Here is a 17,176-nt window from a genome sequence, read left to right on the forward strand (position 1 = left end):
CCACGTACCTCCAGCAAGATGCGATACAGCGGATGAGTAATGACTCTTCTCCAAGAGGGTACTTCATCACTGGGCTTCGCACCCTGTCACAGGTGTGTAGCCCCGCAGAGGGACCTCACTTGCACTTGTCCTTGCGGTTACGTTCTTTTGGATGCTACCTGGGCAGTGAGACCACAGGAGAAGATGGGGACGCTCACGCAACAATCAACTGCAGCCTTCATCCGAGGTCACAAGCACCGCTTCATCAGTACACTTCTGGCCAGCATTTGCCATAGAACATCTGCTGAAACCCTGGTTTTTATCTTCTTCCTAGCCTCACCAGGGAGAAATCAGATATAAAAGTCAGAATAACATGAAGAGCTGCAATTTCACTGTTCCTCAGTAAAATGTAAAATTTTAGAGTTTATCCCAGTGGGAGGAAACCAGGGTACTTTCCAGTTGTTGTTTGATATTTAATATGTAACAGGGAAAAACGTAATAGAAAAAAATTTTGGAAAAATTATAGAAATAATAGGAAATAGGAGTTTAGGTGATTAGCAAGGAAGTTGTAAAACACTGAAATACAAAATCAGGTTATGTGGCATGTACCACCCAAATCTAACTCCAACCCTGACCCCAAGGTGCCATGACCGTGACCTGAAAAGCGGGGTCCACTTGCTGTGTCTGCCTGCTTCATTATTCCAAAGTGAGAACTGGTTAAGCTTCAAAAAAGTGGAAAGACAAACGCTGCATTCTTCAAGAAACTCAGAAGTGCTCTCATGGTACCTTTTCCATTCACATGGCAGCACGATGTTCCTGGAACCCCTGCGCAAAACATGGCTTTATCTGGAAGCTCCTCTGGCTGTTGAATCATTGAGTCACATTAGATTCATCAAGGAGTGAGTGCCATTAAAGGGCGCAACCGCACAGTCTGTCGGAACGGCATCGTCACCTGAGGGAGGCACTGTGGTAGCAAGAAAGCAGGTGGACGACGGAGAAAACAGGAGAAAACATTTTAACATCCTTACAAATGCTCTGCCATGCAACATAAGCCCAATATGACACAAATGCCACAGGAGTAAAGCCACCTACAGCATATTTCCCACTCATGGTGTATATTGTGAAAACTATTTAATCATTAATAATGCATACAGTATTTTTTCTCTCCTGCAGATCCTTGTCCTGTTCCTTTATAGCAATATCAACTGAATAGTTCAGTTACAGGACGAGCGGATCAACATAAACAAATGCAAGCAGATGAAGACGAGCTGGAGCAGAGAGGTTTGAAACAAAAAACCGTGATGCTCTGTTGCCCTTTGATGGTTTGAGAAAAGACATACCGAACTGAAAAAGTCAGTGTACTGTATATAGTCACAGCACTGCAGCTATGATAAGCATATAACTATTGCCAAAGTATTTATTAGTTACTAGAAGGCAAAATGAAAGTAGTTGAAAACTATTAATTAAATCTAATTAATTAAAAACTATTAAAATCAAATGAAAGTACTTGAAAACTAGTTGAAAATAGTGTTCACCAAATTCCTATTAAGTGAAAGACATAGCAATGAATAAATATAACTGGCTGCCTTTATTGAATAAAAGAGCAATTTTGGAAAATATGCATTAGTTATTCAGGCAATTTTACGTTACTTAATTTATGTAATTGTAATCTGAACTTCTTACTACAACATTACTTTAAAGTTTGTCATATCAATACATATTTGTCTTAAATCAAATAAAATCTCTCTGTTGCAGATACAGTTGAAAAACAGAAGTTAAAATGCCAGTATTTAATTTACTGAGCTGATACTTGTAATAACAGGTCCTCTTGGCTTGTTGGCTAAAGACAATTAATGATAATTTGGCTTTGGACCATGAACCTCAGTCCTTCAGGTCAATCTAAGAAACACACATGTGTCACAGCCGCTGCTACCATGGCAGTCGCCGTTGTGCTTTACAGGGCCATAAATTAAAACCGGCGGAGGGTTTGGCTAGTGCCCACTGGGTGGCGGGTCTGGGGTTCGAGTCCCGCTTGGGGTGCCTTGCAACGAACTGGTGTCCCGTCCCGGCTGTGCCCCCTCCCCTTCCAGCCTTACGTCCTGTGTTGCCGGGTTATACTCCACTCGGGACGAGCGGTTGTAGATGTTGGTTGATTGGTTCCATCTGCAATGACCCCAAAAGAAGGGCAACAATGAATGACCCTTGAGAACAGGGGGCTGTAATTGAGCACGTGGAACCTCCCCTTAACACTCCAGCAATGATATTACGGGAACAGCTTGAAGAACGATTTTGAAAACACGTGCTCAATTTGGTTTGTTGATGGAAGCGATAGGAAGACACCTGATTAAAACTATCATTCCAATGTTTGTTGCTGACATTTAACACTGACTGTCGCTGGATATGAAATGGTGAGCGGTGCACTCAGCGGGAGAAGGCAGGATACAGGTGTGTGACATCAGAACCCTGTCACGGTCATCACGTTGAGGATAAAGTGTATGAGGCGATGCAGGAATATGCAGCCACTCCACCTTGGTGCAGATGCCCATGAACTTTTTCAAAAGCGTGATCTTACTGAACCGTTTCTGATAACTGCTTCCACTCCACAAGCTCTGCAAGCAATTTCATGTTTACTTCGCGTGTACAGCAGAACAGCTCTCGCATTAGTAGAAAGCCATCACTTTCCTCCCAAAACTCATGAAGGAGGTCATAACGTCACCTGCTATCATACCTTACAGCAAAGATGTGTCAGATGGAGTTTAGTCTCTGTTACAATGAGCCTATATTTCCTAAAAAGATGGCAAATGATGCGATGCGTGATGTCGAGGGATCGTCGTGTAGAGTGTGGGAAAAAGCTGCCCTCTGAGCAGCTGCTGCACTTCCACCCCAGTATGATGGTGACCGTGACACAGTGGAAAACACTGCCGTGTTGGGGTGGATGTGGAGAGCACAGAGCACAGGCCGAACAGGTAAAACGCACTATTTATAGTCTGTGGAGCAGGGATCCTGTCAAGCAGGAGAATTGTCGGAACCAATCACACGAGTCAGCGGCTCCGCCGGTCCCCGGGGTCACTAGCAGGGTGCCCAGCATATCCATAATATTGATTATGAATGTTGCATTACAGAAACACGCACTGCATTGTGCCTGGTGCAGCAGGTGTTGAAGGTCCGAAGGCGGGGGGGCGGGGATGTCTCCGGGAGCACAGTGATGAAGGAACCGGATGGGACAACGTCATTATGCAGGCAGCCTTGTGTCTTTCTTTAGCTGCATGTTTCAAGCAAAAAAAGACAGTAATAAAATATCAAAGAGCAAGGCACTCGGGTGACGTGGCACAGTCCTTCCTGACGCATGGATGGGACTGAAAATAAATAAGACATGAGCTCCAAGTGTGCTGTGGATGCTCTCTGCTCAGTCTCCACGTGTCATATAAATAGGAGGAGTGAGGAGGAGAGATGAGCTTTGTGTGAAAGACAAGCACTGCGTCAGCAGCACCGAGTTCCTCCAAGAGCACGGAGAGAGAGAGAGTCTTGGAGGTGAGCGCTCTCATAGCTCCTGGGTGGTATGAAAGGAGGTGGGTTCAATCCCTGCTCATGCTAGGTGGAGTTTATATGTTCTCCCCATGTCTGTGTGGGTTTCCTCTGGGTGCTCTGGTTTCCTCCCACAGTCCAAAGACATGCTGTTCAGGTTCCCCATAGTGTGTGAGTGACAGAGAGAGTGTGTTCCACTCATGTATGGATGAGTGACCCACTGTAAGTAGTGTATCTAGCAGTGTAAGTCACCTTGGTGAATAAGGTGTGGGCTGGTATCATTACATAGAGTTAATTGGAAGTCGCTTTGGAAAAAGGTGTCTGCTAAATGAAATTATGTAATTGTTATTTAGATTATGCTATTCTCTTAAGAAGCTAGATACTCTAAGCTACTTAGAACTGTTTACCCAGTGTTGCTTTTTTTCCCAAAGCAACTTCCAGTGAACTCTATGTAGTGTTATCAGCCCACACACCATATTCATCAATGTGATTTACACTGCTAGATACACAACTTACACTGGGTCACTCATCCATACATCAATGGAACATACTCTCTCTGTGTCACTCACACACTATGTGGGAACCTGAACAGCATGTCTTCGGACTGTGGGAGGAAAACCACACAGACATGGGGAGAACATGCAAACTCCACACAGACCAAGTGGGGATCAAACCCATGTCCTTTCACACCACCCAGGTGCTGTGAGACGGCAGCACAACTCGCTGTGCCATTGTTTACCCATGTACACAGCTGATCAACTGTATCGGAGCAATTTAGGGTAAGCACATTGTTCAAAGGTACTTAGATAGCAGTGAGATTGAAACCTGCAACCTTTTGGGTCCAAAGACAGCAGCTCTAACTATTACACTAGCAGCTGCCGCAGGTTTACAGGAGGTTTGAATCACAAAGCTGCTGTTTTAGGCTGTGAGTTTGTTTAGGGTTAGGGTAGTATCATGCCAGCCTCATAATTTAGTAATTTCAACAGCAAAAAAGGGACAGTTATGATATGTAATCAGTGTTTACATTTCACAGTATCGGTTACTCAGCCTGTGGAGGGTGTGGTGGCGTAGTGGGTTGGACCACAGTCCTGCTCTCCAGTGGGTCTGGGGTTCAAGTCCCATTTGGGGTGCCTTGTGGCAGACTGGCATCCTGTCCTGGGTGTGTCCCCTTCCCCTTCTGGCCTTATGCCCTGAGTTGCTGGGTTAGGCTCCAGTTCCCTGTGACCCTGAATGGGACAAGCGGTTCAGAAAGTGTGTGTGTGTGTTGCTCAGCCCGTAATTGATGTCTCAATATCCCACTTAATGGGTTTCTTCCCATTATCTTGAATGATCAGTCGCTCTTTATTGTTTTATGAGACTTGAGTTTTGAATGCAAAATTAAGGAAGAGAAGACACTAAACTAGTGGATATTTGAAAACATGAAGTTGCACACAGAGCAATTGTATATGTAAAAAATGCCTGTTAGGTACAGATGTAAACGGAGAGGACATGCAGAAAATTAAGTGGTCAAGAATAGCTTTTATTTTCCATTTAATATAAAGATGTTCATATAATCAAAAAAAAAAAAGCACAAGATCTGACTGCTTTCATTCTTATTTTCAAGGTGCTCATCAGAGCAATGGATTAAACAGGCAGTGCAGACAATGGGAGGAAGAGGTGGACTAGTTCATGTAAGAAAAGGGGAATGAAGACACAGGAGAATGAGGAGACAGACAGGAGGGGAAGGAAAGCGAGGGAGGCTGGGGAGGTGGGGAGGAGAGAGGGCATCACTGTGAGAGAGAGAGAGAGAGAGAGAGAGAGCGGGCGGGCGGGCGAGAGAGAGAGAGAGAGAGAGTCTGTGTCTCCACCCCCTACCCCCACCGGCTCCCCTCTAATTGGCTTGTTTTGCCCGCGTCTGGCTGCTTTCCTCCCCCGCTGCAGCGCGCCGGGCCGTCCCTAGGGTCCCGGGCCGCCACCGTGTGCACGGCCGCGCTGCGACTCGACACCCGTGTGACATGGCATCTACGGGACGGGGGCACAGTGGAGAACACTGAGGGCGGCGGGGGACCCGGGAAGACCTGCAGCACGGAGCCGTGAGGTAGGATGCAAACGTGAGCGGACTCGCACAGAACGCTGGTGGCTGTGTGCTTATGTACTGACAGGTGTTGAGAGATGATCAGCGATGGACACACACACACACACACACACACACACGCACAGAGGGATATGTCAGGTTGCATGTTACAAACTTCATCAGTTTCATGCCCTTGAAATACGCTCAAAGGATTTTTTAAAATGAAAAAAAAAAGCAGAACAATTTCCTGAAACCCTAAAATAACAAATTAATCAGCAGCAGAGAGTCTGTAATTTTTCTCGAATCTGAAACATTTTCATATAAGATGAGTATAATGTTGAATGTGTCAGGTCTGAAGATACTCGTGCACACGCTGCGCGAAAAGCACACGCTCGACGTGTGACTGACCCACGTACCCCGCACCATGCCGACAACACCTGCTTCAATGTGTATCAGCGCCCGCTACTTGTTGCCTTTCCTTATGGACTGACTAGAGGCATCTCCCGGCCAACACCCGAACTGAAAACAGGTCCTTCTCCGAGTGCTACACGCATCATGCGTTCCTCAGGAAGACGATTTACGGGAGGCGTTCGCTTCCTCCTTCGCAGTGGGCTGTAATGAGGAGGATTTACTGCTCTTGATCCCGTGACGGCTTGCGATTACACCGGTAAACGGGCCGGTGAGAGGTGCCGCCGAAGTTAACGCGCTCCGAAACGGCTCTAACGAGGTGGTGTTTTGGCACCATCCGGAACTTTCCGGCTCTCTTATCGGTCTTCAGATCCACCTGTCCGCCCGCCCATCCGTCTGCACTACAGCTCCGTACGTGTCGGAGGCAGTGCGCGTACCCGTGCGTTCGTATCCACGCCCACCTGCACTAAGGAAAAGTGTATCAAGCTACAATTTTCCACTTTCTTCAGCAGAATCTATAGATTATCCCGTGGTGCGGCACAGGATCTGCCGGACCTCCAGGACCTTTAATTATGTATGAAGGACAGATGGTCCTGGAATCGACAGCATCCCACGAGGGTGCGGTGTGAGCGACACGCCCCGGGAGACACAGGACGTGTGAACGTCCGCTGGCTGGAGGCGCAGCTCTGCGGTGGCTCTGTGCACATCCTCCGGAGGTGGCCTTTTATTAAAAAAATAATAATACACAGCGTATATGTACCGGCGCTTAGAGTATGACTGACTTCCTTTCGTAGATGGATAAAACGCGGCAGTTCCGACAGCTGTGTTTTATGAACAGTCATTCAGCTGCCTTCGGTGACATTTCATTATCAAACCTGCTTCCCCGTACATGACGATATATATGTTAGAAATATATGAAATCACATTTCGAAAAAGGACAGATATGTGCAGCAGCTCTCTGGCAGCACAGAAACGGGTTCAACAGGTAGGATCCTGTCGGTAAGTGACGCTGCGCACGCTACACTGCATGACGCCTTGTGGTTACGGAGCACCCCGAGCCATTCAGTCCCACTTCCGACGTAACGGGAAAGCTGCGGTTCGGACTCGGGTGCACAGCGCACGTACGCGTTACGTCAATCAGCGTGTTTGGGTGGTGCAGAATGGGAGGTCCTGACAGCTGCTGGCTCTGCGGGGAACGAACAGCAGGGCTCCGAGTCGCTGCAGAAGGCGATTTTCAGCCATACTTTGCTGTCGTGTGACGATGGTGTCGCCTGTCTCTCCCAGAAAGGTCACGTTCGTCGCAGCGGAGCACACGGCCCACACGGCGTGCAGGACCGCACTCCTAAACATCAGCATCTCCCTCGCTGACACCCAACAGAGAAGCCCTTTGGCTCCCAGGGCACTGAGGCTGAACGTTGAATGTCAGCCCCCCACATTTGAGAACGGGCTAATGAACACCAGACTCGGTGGGTCTCTTATTCAAAGGAGAGCCTGTCCCGCCCCACCGCCCAACGCTACCCAACACCGCTCAGCGCTGTCCAACAGGCAGAAAGCTAGAAGGCAGGATTCTCCAGCTGAGGACTTCAACTGGATCATGTTCTGCTTTTGCTGCTCTCCTACACGGCTGAGCCATCACCCTTCTCTCCTCCCAGCTGCTCCTCCTTCCTCTTACCATGGTTTTGCACAAGTGGACGCTCAGAGAATCAGAATCCAGTCGACTGGTTCCGGACGCCAGGTTCCCGAGGTCCGTTGGGTCCTTTGGGACTGATTCATTCGGGGCCTCCGTTCTGCATTCTCTCAGGTTTGGGTTTCAAAACTGCCGATGGCTGAAGGTTCCACTTCTGCCTTCAGATCAGCTTCGGGGAGCCTTTACCCCTCTGATCTTGTGCCTCGGCACATCCCGTAGTCTTTATGTCTTCTCGATGCAAATGAGTATGCAAATATATGTAAAGTGCTACAAGAGGTTTATAAAGAGACTGGAACGACTGTGTGTTACTAAAAGCTACTTCTTGTTTTCACTTGCGATTGTCTTGCCACGTTGCTGATGTGGGGATAAACAAGACTTCTGATGGGCTCTTCATCCAGCACCTCCTCTGTTCTCCTTCGGGGAAGTTCACGGGGACTCGTGACGCGTCACTAAGTACCTAACAAGGGCACACATCAAGGTTAAACACTGTCCACTTGAAATGCTCAGAAAAAAGGGAAGAATGTTGCATAGAGAGAAAAAGGAAAAAAAATTCAATTTTGCACGTCAGAAATAAAATAAGCAGGAATTGAGGTAAAGCTAATTTTACTGGCGGAAAAGGCTAATTTAGGGCAAAAGAGCACCGAACAATATGGAACGACCATGTACGTGACATACACAGCAACACCGTCTCAGGAGGGAGAGAAAAAGGGCCACTGAGAAATCAAAACCCAAGAACGGCTCCTCGGTTGAACTGGACATCGACAAAACTGGAGGAAACCAACTGCCCTTCAGATACGGCTGAGAAGCACGGTGACCCAAAGCTTGATGCTCAGACTGCGCTGCTTCTTTGTTGTGGATGCGACACGGGTGTCCCTGATGTCTCGAGGGGAGCAAAAGTGTGAAATATATCATATACACCGGCACTGCCATTTATCGGGCCCCATAGGGTCGGGCAGCGGAGCGCTATGTGCTCTTACCGCTATAGATACGACTCTCTGTGGGGTGTCCCTGTCTCACCCCCACACGGCTGCGCAACAAGGAACACCTGCGTCAAATTAACAAGCACAAGCTTAAAAAGGGGCTGCGGAACACAGCCCGATGCGAAATCTTGTTCAGCCTTATTGATCACTTGTGCTCCTCGTCTTGATCCTCGTTCCTCGCCCTGCTCCATGATCCTGGTTCCTCGTTCCTCGCCCTGCTCCTCGATCCTCATTCCTCGTTCTTCGCCCTGCTCCTTGATCCTCGTTCCTCGCCCTGCTCCATGATCCTGGTTCCTCGTTCCTCGCCCTGCTCCTCGATCCTCATTCCTCGTTCTTTGCCCTGCTCCTTGATCCTCGTTCCTCGCCCTGCTCCATGATCCTGGTTCCTCGTTCCTCGCCCTGCTCCTCAATCCTCATTCCTTGTTCTTCGCCCTGCTCCTCGATCCTCGTTCCTCGCCCTGCTCCTCGATCCTCATTCCTCGTTCTTCGCCCTGCTCCTCGATCCTCGTCCTCGCCCTGCTCCTCGTCTTCGACTCACTGGTTTGCCTGATCACTCGCCTGTTTCTTGGATTACGGTTCTTGGATTTGCCCCTTTGGATTCTGCTTGTACATCGGTGACCCTTTGCCTGTCCCCTGACAATGTCTACTGAACCGCCCTTCGACCAAGCTTCCTGTGCCCCGCACTTGGGTCCGACGCAACCGCGCCGGGGGAATAGCATGACAGTCCCTGAGGGTTGAACAAGGAGCACGAAGACTACACATAGCAGCGAGCAAGATCACAAACCGCCGCACTCCGAGAAACGGTCGGTGCAATAAGACAGTTTTTGTGTGACTACACACAGTAAGTATAAGCACATTACGAGATCCCCTCTGGATCTTTCAGAATGCACTACCTCCCTGTGATTTTCCTGGCGATCGCTGCGTCCAGGTGAGCCCGAGTCCAGTACGGCTGCAGAGCGCGCGGAAGACACGTCGCGCGATGCTGCCGTTTCCAGTCCCGCATGACCGAAAGCAGGTCGCCTCTGCGGCTTTGAGAAACAGAACGCCGTACCGCCGCCTGTACGCAAATGGCAGCAAGAACTTACAACACTCTTTCCACAAGGACAGCTCGCTTGCTCGCGCACAACGGCGATACCTGGATCTTGGACACCTGTGGATGTCTAACCCCAACACTTTGTCCTCACTTCCAGACGCATCTGAACCGATCTGATTGTTTCAAACCGCAGCCTCGCACCCGGCTCAGACAAAAGGAATGTAAAGGTCAACAACGGAGAGCGGCGACTTGTTCAATCAAGGACCTTCACATGGCGTGCGCACTTCTCTCCCTGTGCACGTTACAGCGGCATGGCTATAACCCCAACACCTGAGTACGTTACGACTTAAAGGACAGGGAAACAGAGACGGAGTTATTCACTTGCTCTTGAATTAAGTGTCTTTTTGGACATGATAAAGACAGTACCTGTGACGGGCTTACACACACACACACACAATCTGAACCGCTTGTTCCATCCAGGGTCACAGAGCTCCAGAGCGTAAGGCTGGAGGTGGAGGGGAAACACCCGGGACAGGACGCCAGGCTGTCGCAAGGCACCCCCAGCAGGACTCGAACCCCAGACCCACCGGAAAGCAGGACCTGGCCAAACCCACTGTGCCACTTCATCACCATCCCCCCTAAGAAACATTCAGCCTAAGAAAAAAATCAGTGACTGGCATTCACCAGGACTGCATCCCGCAAAACTGTTCGTCACTGATCTGAGGCTCTGGGAGAGGCATGGAGGGAGCAGGTCAGGGGCAAGATAAGTGGCGCACACACACACAAACACACACACGGTATCAGTCATCATGACACCTAATGGACGACATTTACAAGTGACTCCAAACACGTTTTTCTTACAGCAAAAAGTATGCAAGGTAAAGCATGACAAACGACATCTAAATCCGTAGGTGTCTGTGATGCACACAGGGGGTTGAGGTTGTCTCTTGTAAACTACACATCATTACCATTATTACTCACCATTTTTCACGTATAGCAACTCCGCCACAACAGTGGCACATTATTATTGAAAAACATAACAAAGCCGTTTCAAAGGTTTTGAATTTCGTATCTATTTATGCGTGCCCCTCACATTCGTATTTACATTTATGCATTCGGAAGGTGCTCCCCTTAAAAAGCAACAGGCAGCTCAGGGTAAACGAAACTGCAGTAATAAACCATAACTCCTCGATGGCAGTACCAGGGGCTTACAGAACTGGATTAAGGTGATCCAGAATGTATGGCAGAAACCAAAGAGTGGATAGGTGCCCTCAGGATGGCTATGTTATTTACCCAAAACACACATTTTGTATACTGAAATGACTGAGGAAGAATTAAAATCAAAAATTAAAATATTAAATGCATTAATATTATATGTCAGAATATTAAAACAAAACTAGGGGGATGTGGTGGTGCAGTGGGTTTGGCTGGGTCCTGCTCTCCGGGGGGTCTGGGGTTTGAGTCCTGCTTGGGGTGCCTTGTGATGAACTGGCGTCCCATCCTGGGTGTGTCCTTTCTGCCGTGAGTTGCCGGGTTAGGCTCCGGCTCCCCGGGACCCCGCATGGGACAAGCGGTTTCAGAAAATGCGTGCGTGTAAAATAAAACGGAATCAGTTTCTTTTTTTTTTTTTTTTTAGCCCATTTTCCAAATGCACAAGCATTTTTTCCAGATGAAAATATCTGTGCTTCACATCTGTTGCAAGTGGAGCACAGAACTGAGGTTCAAACCCACTAGTCAGATGAGAAAATTCAATGGAAAACACACTTGTGGTGAGAAGCAGCAGGGTTACAGGGAAAGGAAATGCATTCTGCCATATAATTTCTCTCCTCTCTGTTTTGCACACAGTTACGCTGTAGCGGTTTACACACATCTATGTGGAAATACGTTTGGGTCATTATTTTATTCTTTCAATGCGAAAACACCTTCCATTTACAAAACACCACCCATGAAAATCTGCATAATTTTATGATTTGGTTTTTGTATTACAGTGACTGCTGAGGACTGCGGGGGGGGGCAGAAAGCGCTAAATCCGATTTCTAGGAGAAGGGATTTGCTGCTCTCTATGTATTCCAGTTGTATCTTTAAAGCAAAAAGGAAGGCATGATCAGAAATAGTAATCATGCAGGGTTTACCATTCTGACGTCGTGTTCTCAGCCCACTAAACAAACAATAAATGCACCACAGAATCTGGAGGGGCTCAGCCAGTCTGGAAAAAGCCCAGCAACAGAGGTGGGTCACAAAGACCTTGCTAAAGGCAAGACATCCTGCACAGCTGGACAACATCAACGGAATGAACACGACTCGTACCACAAGTGCTTTTTGAGAAGCAAAGTTAGAACCAAAGCTTTGCATTCGGGTGCCTGCATTGAAACGGGGAAGCGCTGAAGTTGCTCCAGAACCTCCTCCAGTCTCCAGATGAGCTTGTCAGAGAGCTGCTGCTGGCTCAGAAGAGCTCCACATTTAGGATGCATGATGAATATGTCTGCATCTGCACAATTGGATGAGACAACTGTCAGAAGCAGCCATGGGGCTGTTGGAGTCCTCAGTGGCTCAGACTCCCTGAGGGCAGTAAAGCCTCTTATTACATTTCCATATCCACAGAGCACACAGTTGCTAGGAAAAGCTTCAGGGATGACATGATTTTAAGGCTTGATTCATATTACATGACCTGTTCAATTATTAGAGGTGGCTGCTCATGTTGGAAAATATACTGGAAAACTGCAATTCAGTTACATATTTTCACTGCTTTGAAAATAAGATAAAGAGCCTCAAACAGTGGAAGGCTGGAAATGTGAAAAGTAACTGCAAAGATAGAGAAAGAGAGACAAAAAACTCCCCCAGCTCACTGTGCACGAAAAAAAAAAAAAAAAACCTAAAGAGTACAATAAAATTAATAATTTGTTAGGCTGTTTGGATGTTGATGTTTCTAATGTTGCACTATTTAAAATGTGGACTTTTTATAAATCGCTCTTGATTGTTGAAGTTTCCCTACCTTCTTACGCAGGGCCTGAAGCCACAATGAGCTGCAACCACTCTGTTTGCGAGGCCAAGTCCACCAGCGACGAGCTGGAGTGCAAGATCTGCTACCAGAGGTACAACGCACACAACCGTAAACCCAAGATCCTGGACTGTCTGCACCGGGTATGCGCCCGGTGCCTCAAGAAGATCTTGGACATCGGTAACGGTTCCCGCTGCCTCTCCTGCCCCTTCTGCCGCCACGAGACAGAGGTCACGGAGCACGAGGTGGCCGGCCTGCCGGACGACGCCAATATCATGTCGCGACTGGCAGCCGCGGAGCCGTGCTGGGCGCCGGACTGCAGCGAGGTCGTGCTCAGCCCCAAGAACCTGTCACCCAGCCCCTCACAGGACTCCTCCAACTGCCTGGTGATCACCATCATGGAGGTGCAACAGGACATCCGGCAGCTGCCGGGCCGCGACGACAGCTCCGACGGCTACGCGGAACGCAGCCTCGACTCCGTATCCATCACGTCCAACAGCCAGATGGAGCAGGACGCCCTTTCCAAGCTCTGTAATCACGTGCCCAAGGTGCTTGTGTGGCTGCTGGGCTTCCTCTATTTTGGCTCCCTGCCGCTGGGGATCTACCTGCTGGTGGTGCAGAGGGTCACTCTAGGCATCGTGTGCGTGAGCCTTGTCCCCTCCAGCCTGACGGTGTGTCTCGTCTACGGCTTCTGCCAGTGTCTGTGCCAGGGCGTGTGTGGCTGCCCCTCCGAACGCTGACCACGCCGACCACCGCACTCACTGCTCCGGCTTCCGAAAGCACACGCAAAACCAGCGTACTGCCTCCCGAAAGTCCTACCAATATGCACTGCAGAACGTACCGAAATTTCTCCATTTCTCTTGTGCCCGATCCTTCCGACGCCCATCTTAATGCTTAATTTCGTGAGAACGTTATTTGTTCTTGATCTTCGCAATGAGAGAATCACAGCAGTGTTTTTGGCAGAGCAAATATTGAGATGTGCATTTTGAAACCAACTGGATAGCCCCCTGTGTTGCTCTCATTTCTTCCCCAGTGTTATTTGTGAGATCTCAAACATCACAAGTCAGGGTGTACACTCAGGAAAAACACTTAAATATTAACGAGCTATGAACTTATAAGCTGGCAGTCGTTTGCAGCTGTGCCAGATGCACAGTGGACAGTATGAATATTAATGAGAACGCAGCACTGTACAAACACCTTTATATCTCTGCTCCGAGACGATTTTGGAGGGAAATTCTAATCACGGTTATTATGCACGGCAGTTCCGACGAGGATACGTGGTTACAGAGCGAAACTTTCGAACGTCACTTTTCATGAACACAGTCTAAAAAGAATCTTCTTGTAAATGACAATAAGCTCAAATGTGCTGTAAGTTTTGCATTCATTAGAATCGAACAGGATCTGATGGATGTAACACTTCTGAATTTCATTCTGGCACAGTACCTTTGATTATTAAAAAAAATATATTATATTAGGATTTTATAGTATAAGATGTGCTGTGGTCCTCCGTACAGCATTTTCACACAAAGTCACTGTTGGGTTGCAGTTGAACACTAGTGTCCAGCCTAAAAGCTCAACAGATAAACAGATAAAAAGCAATGAATGAAACTGATATGGCTACAGTTTTGCAACATGCCTTTGTGATACTTGTTTTTTGCGTGAAATCGAGCCGCTAGACCTCTGTGTGGTCACTGCGCTGAGGGTTCGAAAACACCCTTTGCACAAACCCAAATCACACACCAAGGTTAGGACATGTGTCGCACGTCATACAAAGGGTAGGGGCACATCCAGAAGAAAATAAATAACACACTCATGGTCTGACTGTAAAAGAAAAAATGGATGAGAAAAATAAAGCAACTAATGAAATTCAGATAATTAAGGAGGAATAATTAATGCATATATGAATATTTTACTTTTAGACTCTCACCTGCTTGTTTCCAAACAAGACTTGAACGATATGTAAGTGAATATATGTTCAAAGGATGAATGAGGAAATCGCTGTTTTTTTTCACCATGATGCGCCTGCAAGTTCTTCTCGAAAAAACTGACACAGAAGTAGGCAAGAATTTAAAAAAGTAGCAGCAACACATTATAGAGCAAAGCTTTTGCCTGTCAGTGGTGCCCATTTGCTCCGCCGTGTTGCCCCTGAAATATTAACTATTACAGACACCACTGAAATGAATTTAATAAAAGTTACACTGCAAAATGAATACCCGCACATGAGTGCAAGTGCAAATATGTGCAAAAAAATTGTATAAAGTGTTGCTTGAAAGTATATGAACCACTTGTGTCCCTTAGTTTGACCACAAAATCGTTATTAAATCAGAAGCAGTCTTTCTCATCTGACACAATATGTGTGTAATTACCAATCCCATGTGTTGGATTAGCAGAAATCATGAGTTTAGTAGAAAACCAGTAGTAGGGCAGCTGCAAAAATAAGTTACAGCTGCTAGTGCAGTGGTTAGAGCTGCTGCCTTTGGACCCATAGGGTTTGAATCCCATGCCCAGCTGTAGTACCCTAAATTGAAACAGTGAAATCGCCCAGCTGTATAAACGAGTAAATAACTGAGGGCATCTTAACATTGTAAGACATTTTGGAGGAAGGTGTCAGCTAAATGAGTAAATGCAAGCGTAGGTGAGCCCTAAGTTGCATTGGTCCAACCAAGGAGGCAAGTAGAATCAGGTGTGAAAATTATGATAATTTATACAGTTACTTTATACAACAATAACGACAATAACGATAGGGTGTGCAGACTTTCAAGCAGCACTGTACACGGTTTAAGGTATTTCACCTTCACCAGCAATTGTCCCACTTGCCGTAAGATTGAACGACACAGTTCAGCCTCGTGGCCACGTGAGCTGCAGCATTAAAGAATATAGATTTTGGGGCCATGCTTACCAGGGGGGCGCGGTGGCGCAGTGGCGCAGTGGATTGGACCGGGTCCTGCTCTCCAGTGGATCTGGGGTTTGAGTCCTGCTTGGGGTGCCTTGTGACGGACTGGCGTCCCGTCCTGGGTGTGTCCCCTCCCCCTCCTTCCTTACGCCCTGTGTTGCCAGGTTAGGCTCTGGCTCCCCGTGACCCTGAATGGGACAAGCGGTTTGGAAATGTGTGTGTTTACCTGGACTGGTCACTTGTCCAACCCCCTTCCAGTGGAGCCGGTTCAGACTTTTTAAGCTTAATCTATTTTTAAATGAAGTATGAGCTCACAGACTCATAATAACTACAAAGATATAAATAACAGGGTCTGAAAGCTTTTGAAAATTTCAGCCTTCACTTGCTCTCTTGCTCACAACCCTGAACCGGTGCAGAGTCTATCCTAAGCGCAGGGCACAGGGCAAAGCACGGCACGCCCTGAACGGGATGCCGGTCCAGAAAATTTCAACCGCATTATTATATTTTACAAATAAAATATTTGACAAAAGGAAACAATATACATAAATAAAATCGAGCGATAGCCTCTTACAAAAACCAAAGGCTTTGACAAGGTTTTGCTAACAGTTCGTTATCTGGATCAAACCTAAAGGAGGGGAAAAAAACCGAAATTAAGCAAAAGAGCAAGTTTTGGGTATAAAGGAATAAAGTGCAGAGGATGAGAAGAGCAGATGCAGCTATCTGTACTGGAGAGCATTTCTCCACGTCACCAGCCACGAATACCAGACTAAAACCTCGTTTCCCCCAAGCTGCCCCAGCATCAACGTATGAAGCAGTTCTCTTCACAGCCCACTCGTATCCCCTTATTATCTGCGTGCTTCAGTAATCAACCCTGCATCCTGTACCGTGTCCCTGTAAAACAGAAAACACAGCATCATCTCCTTACCATGGAATTTATCTGGTTAATCTGGTACGAAAATTGCCCGTAGCGCTGCCAGGTACAATTTCCATTTCTTTTGTTTATTACTACAAATGAAAAGGGTGTTTTCCTCCCCGCTGTCAAACTCCCCGAAATTACAAGTTATTAAAAGCGAAGTAATTAACTATTGCGATTTTTATGTCAGTCCCTTCCTATTAGGTGTGTCATTCCGTGTGAGAAGGCAGGATGTTTCGGGATGGCAAGAAGTAATAATAATTCTGGCTGATCAAACTTTACAGGAGGTGACAGGGAGACGTGTGACTCGCCTCGTGCCTTCGGCTGTTGCTATGGAGACAGTCATCCTGAGAGAGCTGGCGGCCCGAATGGACTTCCTTCCAGCGGAGGGTTATTTCTCGCGCAAACTAAACAGTCAAATAAGATCCGTTTGGTGGAGAATGCGGAGCACTTCGCTGCTCCCCCCTTGCAGCGTTACACACCTGCGAGACTCTCCTGCTCCCCGCTTCAAACTCTCGTTGCTCCTCCGCAGCTCTAAATCAACAATAACAGCGACATATCAGAGAAGCAATATTACCTGTGTGTACCACGATAAGCACATCACCTCCTTTGCTAGTGAGAACTGACAGTGCTATTACTTTGGGTTAGTTCGGGCTGCTCTGAACTGATGCCTGGACTATTCCCGGTGTACTATTCAAATTTATTCC

At 47.4% G+C, this 17,176-nt stretch overlaps 1 protein-coding gene across 1 annotated transcript; it reads left to right on the forward strand.

Annotated features, from left to right (window-relative positions):
* Positions 1 to 12,683: 12,683 nt before the first annotated feature.
* On the forward strand, positions 12,684 to 13,403 carry LOC108926236 (E3 ubiquitin-protein ligase RNF182). Its single transcript, XM_029253548.1, has one exon. It carries the CDS (start codon positions 12,684 to 12,686, stop codon positions 13,401 to 13,403), a length of 720 nt encoding a protein of 239 aa, XP_029109381.1.
* The last annotated feature ends 3,773 nt before the right edge of the window (positions 13,404 to 17,176 follow it).

This window comes from Scleropages formosus, chromosome 7 (assembly GCF_900964775.1).
Source record: "Scleropages formosus chromosome 7, fSclFor1.1, whole genome shotgun sequence".
NCBI lineage: Eukaryota > Metazoa > Chordata > Actinopteri > Osteoglossiformes > Osteoglossidae > Scleropages > Scleropages formosus.